General features: G+C 42.5%; 1 protein-coding gene across 1 annotated transcript in view; it reads right to left on the reverse strand.

Annotated features, from left to right (window-relative positions):
* Window positions 1-1,867: 1,867 nt before the first annotated feature.
* The window catches only part of LOC115464516 (oocyte zinc finger protein XlCOF6-like), a 35,206-nt gene continuing 23,691 nt past the window's right edge, over window positions 1,868-13,382 (reverse strand). Inside the window, exons 8-10 of the mRNA XM_030194881.1 lie at window positions 3,717-4,312; window positions 3,572-3,632; window positions 1,868-3,487 (exon numbers count right to left, since the gene is read on the reverse strand). Of these exons, the coding sequence (XP_030050741.1) occupies window positions 2,190-3,487; window positions 3,572-3,632; window positions 3,717-4,312 (1,955 nt within the window). The 3' untranslated portion in view covers window positions 1,868-2,189. The remainder of the gene's footprint in view (window positions 3,488-3,571; window positions 3,633-3,716; window positions 4,313-13,382) is intronic.

The following is a 13,382-nucleotide window of genomic DNA, read 5'->3' on the forward strand; positions in this document are numbered from 1 at the left end:
TGCTGGGGCTGATTCTGTTCAATGTATTTGTGAGTGACATTACCGAAGGGTTAGAAGGTAAAGTTAGCCTTTTTGTGGATGATACTAAAATTTGTAACGGAGTGGACACCCAGGAGGGAGTGGAAAACATGAAAAAGGAGAATGGTCTAAGGTTTGGCAATTAAAATTCAATGCGAAGAAATGCAAAGTGATGCACTTAGGGTGTAGAAATCCACGGGAGACGTATGTGTTAAGCTGGGAGAGTCTGATATATACGGACGGGGAGAGGGATTTTGGGGTGGTAGTCTCTGAGGATCTGAAGGCGACGAAACAGTGTGACAAGGTGGTGGCCATAGCTAGACAGTTGCTAGGATGTATAGAGAGAGGTGTGACCAGCAGAAGAAAAGAGGTTTTGATGCCCCTGTACAAGTCGTTGGTGAGGCCGCACCTGGAGTATTGTGTTCAGTTTTGGAGGCCATATCTTGCTAAGGATGTAAAAAGAATTGAAGCGGTGCAAAGGAAAGCTACAAGAATGGTATGGGATTTGTGTTACAAGACATATGAGGAGAGACTTGCGCACCTGAACATGTATACCCTGGAAGAGAGGAGAAACAGGGGTGATATGATACAGACGTTCAAATATTTGAAAGGTATAAATCCGCAAACGAACCTTTTCCAGAGATGGGAAGGCGGTAAAACGAGAGGACATTAAATGAAATTGAAGGGGGGGGGGGGGGGGGGGCAGACTCAAGAAAAATGTCAGGAAGTATTTTTTCACGGAGAGAGTGGTGGATGCGTGGAATGCCCTCCCGCGGGAGGTGGTGGAGATGAAAACGGTAACGGAATTCAAAAATGCATGGGATAAACATAAAGGAATCCGGTTTGGAAGGAATGGATCTTCAGAAGCTTAGCTGAGATTGGGTGGCAGAGCCGGTGGGGTGAGGCGGGGCTGGTGGTTGGGAGGTGGGCCTTGTTCTGGGCAGACTTCTACGGTCTGTGCCCTGAAAATGGCAAACAAATCAAGATCAGGTATACACATAAAGTAGCACATATGAGTTTAAATTGTTGGGCAGACTAGATGGACCGTGCAGGTCTTTTTCTGCTGTCATGTACTATGTTACCTCTCTTTTCCTTTCTGGTACAGTGAATGATTTTATAACCTGGGGGGCAAAGGTCAAGGATTATGGGATCCTTTTGATCGTGGATCCAGGTTTCATTGATGAAAAGTAAGGTTTTCTGATGTGATCCAGTCTGTTATTGTTGTTTTGTTTACTACGGATCTGGCGTTAATGTAGCCCACTTGAATGTTTTGGTGTGGGGCTTTTATAATTGGTGATGTTAAATGGATTATTGTTAGTTGTCGTTTCTTAGTTAGTGTATGTTTATTGTGCCCATTCTTTTCGTTTTGTTGATGTTGTCCACATTTAGGTATTCTTCCTTTATTTTGGTGATTGTTGGTTTGGTGAGGTGTGAGTGTCTAATCAGTCTATGGTGATTCTGTAGGATGGGTATGATATTCTTTTCTGCTAGCAGAAGGGATAGTGTTAGGTGAATCAAGGATAGGGAGTGAATTGCTAGGATAATTTGACTGTATTCATATTGGTGTCAGTTTGGAGGTAGATAGATTACTCGCAATCAGATGATCAGGGGTGACATCCAAAGGTGTAAAGGCTCCGTGAATCTGGGTACAATGCTTCTGGTTGGAGGGAAAGACTGGGAAGTTTTAGGAGAGTTCTGTTGGTGAATGGAGAGGGTAAGTTAATCACACTAGTTGCAGTGTCTCTCCAGTGCTAGTGAAGCCTGCAGAGTGGGCTGTCCTGGTCATCTGCAGATGGTTCTCTTGTGAATCTTCTGCTGTGGTGTTTATGGGGTCCCACCAGTGATCTCTCCCCTCTCAGCAGCAGTCCCAACACAGGTGGTTCGCCTGCAATAACCCTCTCTTCAGAACGTGGGCAGGCCACCTCCGACTCAGCCGCCGGCTGGTGTGTGGGGGAACAGGTATGACTGGGCCCGTTCCCTGCGCTCCCTCGTGGCGTGGTTCGCCTGCTGACACTGTGACCTGCCTTGCTCTTCTGCCCTCCACTGTCTTTGCAGCCGCGTATGAAACATTTATCACATTCTGAACATTTAAATGGTTTCTGTTCTGTATGAATTCCTTTGTGGACTTTCAAGTGGGCCTTCCTTCTGAAATTTTTATCACATTCTGTACATTAAAATGGTTTATCTCCTGTATGAATCTTTTCATGCCATTTGAGCTGAAACATGCTTTTGAAACATTTATCACATTCTGTACATTTATATGGTTTCTCTTCTGTATGGGTCAACTTGTGACGATTTAAGTGTTCTTTTCTTGTGAAACATTTATCACATTGTGAACATTTAAATGGTTTCTCTCCTGTATGGGTCAAGTTGTGAAGTTTTACGAGTGATTTCTTTGTGAAACATTTATCACATTCTGAACACTTAAATGGTTTCTCTCCTGTATGAATCTTCTCATGCCATTTGACCTCATATATGCTTTTGAAACATCTATCACATTCTGAACACTTAAATGGTTTCTCTCCTGTATGAATCTTTTCATGCCGTTTCAGCTCAGACATCCTTTTGAAACATTTATCACATTCTGAACATTTAAATGGTTTATCTCCTGTATGATTCCTTTCATGCTGTTTGAGCTGAGGCATGCTTTTGAAACATTTATCACATTCTGAACATTTAAATGGTTTCTTTCCTGTATGGGTCAAGTTGTGAAGATTTAAGAGTTCTTTTCTTGTGAAACATTTATCACATTCTGAACACTTAAATGGTTTCTCTCCTGTATGAATCTTTTCATGCCGTTTCAGCTCAGACATCCTTTTGAAACATTTATTACATTCTGTACATTTATATGGTTTCTCTCCTGTATGGGTCAACCTGTGAAGATTTAAGAGTTCTTTTCTTGTGAAACATTTATCACATTCTGAACATTTAAATGGTTTCTCTCCTGTATGGGTCAAGTTGTGAAGTTTTACAAGTGATTTCTTTGTGAAACATTTATCACATTCTGAACACTTAAATGGTTTCTCCCCTGTATGAATCTTTTCATGCTGTTTCAGCTCAGACATCCTAATGAAACATTTATCACATTCTGAACATTTAAATGGTATCTTTCCTGTATGGGTCAAATTGTGAAGTTTTACGAGTGATTTCGTTGTGAAACATTTATCACATTCTGAACACTTGAAAGGTTTCTCTCCTGTATGAATCTTCTCATGCCATTTGCGCTCAGACATGCTTTTGAAACATTTATCACATTCTAAACATTTATATGGTTTCTCTCCTGTATGAATCCTTTCATGCCGTTTCAGCTCAGATATCCTTTTGAAACATTTATCACATTCTGAACATTTAAATGGTCTCTCTTCTGTATGAATCCTTTGATGCTGTTTGAGATCAGGTATGCATTTGAAACATTTAGCACATTCTGAACACTTAAATGGTTTCTCTCCTGTATGAATCTTTTCATGGCGTTTCAGCTCAGACATCCTTTTGAAACATCTATCACATTCTGAACATTTAAATGGTTTCTCTCCTGTATGCATCCTTTGATGATCTTTGAGCTCATATATGCTTTTGAAACATTTATCACATTCTGAACATTTAAATGGTTTCTCTCCTGTATGAATCTTTACATGGCGTTTCAGCTCAGACATCCTTTTGAAACATTTATCACATTCTGAACACTTAAATAGCTTCAATCCTGTATGAGTCCTTTCATGCACTTTTAGTGTGGTTTTCCTTCCTAGATATTGATCACATTTGGAACACTTAAATTGTTTGTGTACTATGTGAGCTAGGTGCAGGCTCCTTTTTTGACTGGCACTATCACATTTACAATATTTAAATAGCTTGTTTCCTGTGTGAGTTATTTCATGCAATTGCATACAGCGTTTGCTTTTGAAACATTTATCACAATGAAAACATTTAAATAGTTTATGTCCCACACGAACCATTTTATGCAATTGTACATTCCTTTTCTCACCAACAGAATTTTCACATTCAGAACTTTCAAATGGTTTTTCACAGTATCCAGATAGGTTACTTTTGTACTTACTACCTTCACAGTCATTAATTTCAGTCTTAACCCTGCTTATGTGGCTTCTCTTTTTGTCTAATTTTTCTCCTGTCTGGGCTTCTGTTTTCACACTGCTCAGCATTATGCTACTGATACCTCCCTGACAGTCAGCTGAAGGATCGATGCCGTCTCTTGAGGGGTCTCTGTGTTTCCATTCCTTTTTCTGCTGTTCATTGCACTTTCTCACTCTTTCACTATTATTCCTAAATCCATCATCTGCTGGATAAAAAAAATAAGAGTATGATCCTTAATTTTACAGCTATGGAAAACAACATACTTAAAGGTGGCTGTGAAGGGCAGGAGCAAGGAGGCTGCATTCCTACTCTGGGATAGATGTAGACCCGGGGAAAGGGACGGAAAGGAGGGAGCTTTGTCAGGAGGGTGGGAGGGGGCTCAGGGGGTTCAAAAAATAATTCTTTTTAAAGTGATGTGGGTGCCAGCCCAATACTCAGTAGCTCATGTCCTGTGAGAGCCAGCTGGTAAATGCAAAATCCCAGGTTCCTCCGAAATGTCACCCCTGTACTGCCCCTGACCTGCCCACTTTTTTTGTGAGCAGTCAGTGCCAATATTCAGTGGTACTGCCTGCTTTAGTGCCAATTAATTTGGGGGTCAGGCAGTCCCAGGGGATTTAAATGGACAGGAGCCCCTGCTGCCCATTTCAATTGCTTTCAAGATTGGATGTTCACAATTACAAACTCACTGCAAACATAAATGTCTTGAATGACATATCTCCCAATATATGTGTAAATGCCAATATTCTGAAATATCAGCTTAACTTTCACAGGGAGACATTTGGTCTTCCCTGATCATTTTTTTTCCATTAGTTCCTCCAGAACAGTTCAGATGAGGGGGTTTTGCACTCCTACCACCAGCTGAAGAGCATTTTCTGTAATCAAAACACTGGGTTAGTTCTGAACTGCTCTGAAGGAACTAAAGAAAAGAAAAGAAACCTAAGATCACATGTCTCCTTCCTTAATGTTCCTCCAGAGCACTTCAGATGAGTGGCAAATAACATAACAGTAAAATCCATGTCTAATAAACAGCTTTTCTATTTTTATTAACTTCTGAGACTTGTGTCCGATCCTGTTAGTGTTTATGTTTTAGGACTGTGAATGGGAAGTCTTGATCTAATTCCCAGAGTACTAATTTACCATTATTTCTTTATTTTTGCTTCTCACTTGTTGCTGTTCCTCTCCTGGGGTTTGGCAAAACGTGATTTGTCCCCTAGTCAGTCAGATTTTCAGGAAATCCACAATGAATATTCATGTGAGAGATTTGCATGCACTGCCTCCACTGCATACAAATCTCTCTCATGAATATTCATTGTGCATATCCTGAAAACCTGACTGGCTGGGGTACCTCCAGGACCAGGCTTGGGAACACTGGCACAGAGTGTTTATCTGGACTCCATAAGGGGCTTATTCTCCTACAGGATATTGTGGAGTCAGATGGTAACATCAAAAAACTGGAGTCTTTGGGAATTGGAGATATAATGTGGATGGATACATTTGCATATCAGCAGATATCCCACTATATTGCCAGCCTCCCACACCAATCTCTTGCTATCGACATACCTAACATGCTAGAAAAATTGTTTGACATGCCTACTGAGGAACCCATATCTATTTCTTTAATACATAAACGGCTTATGCACAGTACTATACATAAACCATTACCGCACCTGCTGGAGAAGTGGACAGCGGACTTACAAAAAAACATTACTGTATAAAGGTTATTGAGCAGCATGCGACAAATTCCACAGAAAATAAGTAATGCAGATCTAAGAGAGTGCCAGGGCAGAGTGTTGTTTCAAGCATACACCTCCAAATTTAGATTGTATAAGATGGAAGGAGTAGACTCACCACAGTGTGGAAAGTGCGGAGGGCCGCAATGTACATACTTCCATGCCATATGGGACTGTCCAGTGATAAAACAATTTTGGGCAAGGATATGTAATTTCATGGCACACATAATGAATCAACATATATCAGTGGGTCCAGAACATGTATTGTTGGGAGTGGATACGTTGAGGGGTACTGATGCTGTCCATCATATTGCTATATAGAGCATTTTTAATAGGGGAAAAAATGCATTCTAACTAACTAACTGGGTCCACCAAGAGGCTTCTACTTATTGGCAGTGGCATAATAGACTGCATGCGTTATTATTAATGGAGCTTCGAGAAGTGCAATGGAAATTCAAAAGACAAAAAGAGTTTTATTTAATATGGAAATCTTACATACAAGCCTTGGCTCCACGTGCACGCAGTTTTGTCCTCAACCGATTAGGGGGCCTCTAATGAAATGGGGAGTGATACCCGCTACAAGTTGGTGACAGACAATCCCAGTATATAGAAGTCTTGACCTTTTTTTTGGGGGGGGGAAGGGAAGGGAGAGGAAGGAACGGGTAGGAGAGAGGTGAGGGAGGGCAACAGGGAAGGGGGAAGCGAGAAATTGTTAATAAAGAATGACATACATGAATCTACTCAATATAGAGAGGCTGCTATGTTATTATTATGGCGGTGGGAGTTATCTTGAATCTGTTAATATACAAGAAGAAATGATGCTGTTAATTTAAGGAGGGGAGAGACAATATGTAATGAGGGGAGGGGGGAGAAATGAACAATTCACTCAAATTTATGGTTGTAACGTTTTATTGAATGTTCAATAAAAATTGTTTTAAACTAAAATTGTATCATCACCTGACCCCCCCATACCGGTTCAATAAAAAATTCTTTATTATTCTGGTCAAAAAAAAAAAAAAAAAGAAAATGCCTTGGTATATTTAGTCATTACCTAAATAAAAATACATTTCTCTCTTTACACATACACTCAAATCCATCTCATCAATAGTTTGGGATATATTTTAATATTAATCTTTATTGGTTATACTATTGCTTCAGGAGAAGCTGGAACTTTAGTTACAAAAACATCTGCAAGGTTCAGATGCATTGTCGTTTCTAAAGAAATCTATACAAACTGACCTTATGATATGGGAAAAAAATCCAATTTGAAGGGGTTCTGAAGTGATTTCAGCTGTGTTTTCAGACCTGAACTGGTTCCTGAACAAGGAGGAATTCCAGAGTTTAATTACACTTTGAGTGAAGAAATATTTTCTCCAATTTGTTTAAATTTATTACTTTGTAGCTTCATTGCATGCCCCTAGTCCTAGTATTTTTGGAAAGAGTAAACAAACAATTCACGTCTACCCCGTTCCATTCCACTCATTATTTATAGACCTCTATCATATCTCCCCTCAGCCATCTTTTCTCCAACCTGAAGATCCCAAGTCACCGTAGCCTTTCTTCATAGGGAAGTCGTCCCATCCCCATTGTCATTTTTGTCGCCTTTCTCGGTACCTTTTCTAATTCCACTATATCTTTTTTGAGATGTGGTGACCAGAATTGAACACAATATTCGAGGTGCGGTCGCACTATGGAGCGATACAAAAGCATTATAACATTTTTGTTTTCCATTCCTTTCCTAATAATGCTTAACATTCTTTCTTAGCTGCCGCCGCCGCACACTGAACAAAGGGTTTCAACGTATCAATAATGACACCTAGATCCCTTTCTTGGTCGGTGACTCCCTAATGTGGAACCTTGCATTACGAAACTATAGTTCGGGTTCCTCTTTCCCACATGCATCACTTTGCACTTGCTCACATTAAATGTCATCTGCCATTTGGACGCCCAGTCTCCCAGTCTCGTAAGGTCCTCTTGTAATTTTTCACAATCCACCTGCGATTTAACGACTTTGAATGACTTTCAGGTTTATTTTCGAAAGAGAAGGACGCCCATCTTTTGACACAAATCGCAAGATTGGCATCCTTCTCCCAGGGTCGCCCAAATCGGCATAATTGAAAGCTGATTTTGGGCGTCCCCAATTGCTTTCCATCACAGGGATGACCAAAGTTCCCGGGGGCGTGTTGAAGGCATAGCGAAGGCGGGACTTGGGCATGCCTAACACATGGGCGTCCTTGACCCATAATCGAAAAGGGTGTCCCTGACGAGCATTTGCATGACTTTACTTGGTCATTTTTTTTGTTACGACCAAGCCACGAAAAGTGACCAAACTGACCAGATGACCACCGGAGGGAATCGGGGATGATCTCCCTTTACTCCCCCAGTGGTCACTAACCCTCTCTCATCCTCAAAAAAAATCTTTAAAAATATTTTTTGCCGGCCTCTATGCCAGCCTCAAATGTCATACTTGGGTCCATTGCAGCAGTATGCAGGTCCCTGGAGCAGTTTTAGTGGGTGCAGTGCACTTCAGACAGGCAGACCCAGGCCCATCCCCCCTCCCCCACCTGTTACACTTGTGGTGGTAAATGTGAGCCCTCCAAAACCCACCAGAAACCCACTGTACCCACATCTAGGTGCCCCGCTTCACCCATAAGGGCTATGGTAGTGGTGTATGGTTGTGGGTAGTGGGTTTTGGGGGGCTCAGCACACAAGGTAAGGGAGCTATGCACCTGGGAGCAATTTCTGAAGGCCACTGCAGTGCCCCCTACGGTGCCCGGTTGGTGTCCTGGCATGTCAGGGGGACCAGTGCACTACGAAGACTGGCTCCTCCCTTGACCAAATGGCTTGGATTTGGTCATTTCTGAGATGGGCGTCCTCGGTTTCCATTATCACCGAAAATCAGAAATGACCAAGTCTAAGGACAACCATCTCTGAGGGCGACCTAAATTTCAAGATATGGGCGTCCCCGACCGTATTATCGAAACGAAAGATGGACGTCCATCTTGTTTTGTTAATATGGGTTTCCCCGCCCCTTCACGGGGACATCCTATGAGGACATCCTCAGAAAAACTTGGGCGTCCCTTTCGATTATGCCCCTCTTTGTGTCATCAGCAAATTTAATTACCTCACTAGTTACTCCCATCTCTAGATCATTTATAAATATGTTAAAAAGCAGCGGTCCCAGCACAGAGCCCTTGGTATCCCCACTCTTTTCCCTTCTCCACTGAGAATACTGACTATTTAACCCTACTCTCTGTTTTCTATATTTTAACCAGTTATTAATCCAAAATAGAACACTACCTCCTATTCCATGAGTTTCCAATTTTCTCTGGAGTGTTTCATGAGGTACTTTGTCAAATACCTTTTGAAAATCCAGATACACAATATCGACCGGCTCACCTGTATCCACATGTTTGTTCACCCCGTCAAAGAAATGTAATAGATTGGCGAGGCAAGATTTCCCTTAACTAAATCCATGTTGTCTTTGTTTCATTAATCCATGCTTTTGAATATGCTCTGTAATTATGTTCTTTATAATAGTCTCTATCGTTTTGGCCTTCACTGACGTCAGGCTCACTGGTCTATAATTTTCTGGATCTCCTCTGGAACATTTTAAAAAATTTCATTACAGTGGCCTCCTTCCAATCTTCCGGTACTATGCTTGAGTTTAAAGATAAATTACATATTACTAACAATAGTTCTGCAAGTTCATTTTTCAATTCTGTTAGTACTCTAATATAAACTCTTAGTGCAACATACTTAGATCATGGGGAACTGGATTCGATTCCCACTGCAGCTCCTCCATTTAACCCTCCATTGCCCCAGACACAAATAAGTACCTGTATATACTATGTAAACCACTTTGAATGTAGTTGCGAAAACCACAGAAAGGCGATATGTCAAGTCCTATTCCCTCCCCTCCTCTTGTCCTAATTAGAATAATTGACTATAAATGTTGAGCTAGGGGTGGGTAGGAGCTGGGTAGGGGTTGGGAATAAAGACTGAACTAGGCCCTGCTGTGCCTTCTAGAGTCTGTCTGTTAATGCTGTGGCAGAAAATTCAAGTTTAAATCTCGGGCTTTCTATACCCGGGAGAAACTCTCCATTCCCTACTATAGGTAAGAGTGTGCTATGGTGTTCATCAAACTTCCAAATCCGGCCCAAGTCTCACCATACCAGTCGAAGGGATCGATATTCCTGCGTAGATGTGCTGGTAATACAGTTAACTTTGCCTGCAGTACATAATGGAGTTTCAAGGGGTGTACCCACTCTTCTTCCATTGTCCTCGGGGTATAGTGTGTGGTTCCCAAAAGCCAGCCCCCTATATGTCATAGCAGGCATGCTTTGTTATAGCGATGTAGATCTAGAATCCCAAAGCCCCCTCTATTCCACGGGTCCAACAGATTTTGCCAGCTGATCTGTGGGCGTCTTTTATTCCAAAAAAATTTGGAGAGTAGGCCCATCAACTTTTTCCAATCTCTTTTAGTCAGATAAATTGGCAAGATCTGAAAACAATAAAGCCACCTTGGGAATAGTATTATATTGAACAAACAAATTCTCTCTGATAGTGATATTGGTAGGTTAGCCCACCCCCGTAACATCTGTTTTGTATGTTCAAATAATTGGGCTATATTTAATTAATATAATTGTGCTGGGTCTCCTGGCAGTTGTATGCCCAGATACATAAAGGAGCCATATATTCTCTTAAAGGTACAACATAACCGCGTCCATTCCTCTTCAGACATCCACAAGGGCTGGACCTCAGATTTATCTAAATTCAAGCAAAATCCAGAGAAATCACCATATTCTTTAAATATTTCCAAAATAGCTGGTAGTGAGTCCCCTGGATTCTGAAGTACGACCAATAGGTCGTCCGCAAAGGCAGAGATTTTGAATTGCTCTGTTCTTAAACATACTCCTTGTACTTCCGCGGAGCCCATAATATCTCTGATTAAGGGGTCTAACACCATTACAAACAGAAGAGGCGAGAGAGGACAGCCCTGTCTAGTGCCTCTGGCAATTGGAAACTGCCGAGAGATCACTCCATTCACTGACACCTCTGCCACCTGGTTCTTATATAAAGTTTGTATGGCCTTTGTAAAAAAAATCCTCCAATTCCGTATGCCTCCAGGACTTCAAACATGAAGTCCCACCTCACTCTATCAAATGCTTTATGTGCATCAAAACTAATAAGGAGTGAGGGGGTATTCATATGTTTGACCTGTTCCAATGCTAGTAGTATTTTCCTTAAATTCTTTGCCACGGATCGTTCCCGGACAAATCCCACCTGCGGGTCTAATATCAATTGTGGAAGAAACCTGGCTAACCTGTTGGCCAAGATCTTTGCAAGCAATTTAGCTTCAAAAGATATCAGGGAGATGGGCCTATAAGATTCTGCCCGATTCGGATCTTTCCCTGGTTTTAATAGCACAATTATCTGCGCTGTTCTCAACGAGCTTGGTAGTTCTCCTCTAAGAACATGTGAGTTGAATACCTTAGCCATACAAAGCGCAATGTCTTCCACTAAAATTTTATACCAATCTGCTGTAAACCCATCCACCCCCGGTGTTTTATATAGGGGACTGGCTCGTATATTCCAACTAACTTCATCTTCTGTGACATCCACTTCCAGGACATTTTGTTGCCATCTCATGAGTTGTGGAAGTTTTTGCCCTTCTAAGTATGTTATTGCCTCTAATCCCTCGTCCTCCGGTGGAGCATACAGCTGGGTATAGAAGGTTTCAAAAACCTTACTAATCTTTGTTCGTGTGATGACTCGTGCCCTGTGTGTCTTGAATCTGTGACACCCATCTTCTGCCCCCCACTTGGTGCACCAATCTCGCTAGTAGTTTCCCTTGCTTGTTAGCATGCTTGTACATTTGGTACTTGTGGAGGGGCATAATCGAACGCGAACGCCTATCTCCATGGGCGTCTATGTCCGAAAACAGGTACGTGAAGAGGCCGGACAGACCGTATTTTCGAAAAAAATGGACATTTTTCAGCTGGGCGTTTGGTTTTTTTAGCGATAATGGAAACCAAAAATGCCCAGCTCAAAAATGTCATCCGAGCCTTGTGGTCGTGGGAGGGGCCACGATTCATAGTACACTCGCCCCCCTGACATGCCAGGACACCAACTGCACACCCTAGAGGTCAGTGCGGTGGACTTCAGACAACGCTCCCACATGCATAGCTCCCTTACCACGGGTGCTGAGCACCCAACCCCCTCCCCCAAAACCCACTACCCACAAATGTACAACACTACCATAGCTCTTAGGGGTGAAGGGGGCACCTACATGTGGGTACAGTGGGTTTTGGAGGCCTCCCATTTACCAGCACAAGTGTTACAGGTGGGGTGGGGGGTTGGGCCTGGGTCCACCTGGCTGAAGTGCACTGCGGTACCCACTAAAAGTGCTCCAGGGGCCTGCATACACACAGGCCTCTAGGACTTGTTGCTGCTATATAACATTGGCACACCAGATGACACAGGAAGACTAATCTCTCCGAAAACGTCCTTTATTGGAATAAGCACGCTTACTCACAGTTAACTGCAGATCAGAGGTTGTGCCCCACTGGCAAAGAGTCTCCCTGGTACTGAGATTAGCAGTAGTCAGAGCTGGCAGAATGCTGTACAATGCCCTCTTTCAGCCACATTCAAGGTAAGAACTAAGTTCTGTAATGTGGCTAACACATGAAAGGGAGCTAAAACTGGCTTACAAAAATGGCCACTACCTCATGGACTACCAGAAACAAAACTGGACACACTCTGACCCAGTTAGCAGGGGGAAAAGCACCATGGGAGTAGAGCCTACCAACTACCAACATCGTGAGCATTTGCCACAAGCTACTGGAATCACGGAGCCCAATACCCTACAACCAACACAATGCATGGCTGATGTGACTCTGCAGTGCGCATAACAGAAAAGGTGTCCCACTCACCCGAGAGCCACATCAGAACCAGGGAAAGGCTGTCACAGGATAGAACACATTCTGCTGTCATGGAGGTGGGTACGGCATTTGAGGCTGGCATAGAGACTGGAAAAAAGTTTGTAAAGTGGGGTTTTTTTTTGGTGGGAGGGGATTAGTGACCACTGGGGGAGTCCGGGGAGGTCATCCCCGATTCCCTCCAGTGGTCATCTGGTCAGTTGGGGCACTTTTTTGGGACTTGTTCGTGAAAAAAAAGGGTCCAAAAAAAAGTGACCCAAAATCGCGGTAAAAACTCCTTTTTTTTTATCAGCTAAAGACGCCCTTCAATCCTCGGCCGATAACCACGCCCCAGTTCCGCCTTCACCATAAACTGGACAGTATACCTGAGACTGCTGTAAACGGGTATGAATCAGATGATTTAACTCTATTTGTGCCTTTATGTATAAATTCTTATGGGTAATGGAGTGTGATTGCCCATAAATTTGTCTCAAGTTCCGTACCTTTGTTTCCAGCCTTAACATTTCAGCCTCCCTTAGTTTCTTTTTATGGGCAGAATAGGAGATAATATGTCCCCTCAACACAGCTTTGGCAGCTTCCCAAAAAAGTATTGGGTCCGAGTGAA

This window comes from Microcaecilia unicolor, chromosome 3, assembly GCF_901765095.1.
Source record: "Microcaecilia unicolor chromosome 3, aMicUni1.1, whole genome shotgun sequence".
NCBI classification, from domain to species: Eukaryota; Metazoa; Chordata; class Amphibia; order Gymnophiona; family Siphonopidae; genus Microcaecilia; species Microcaecilia unicolor.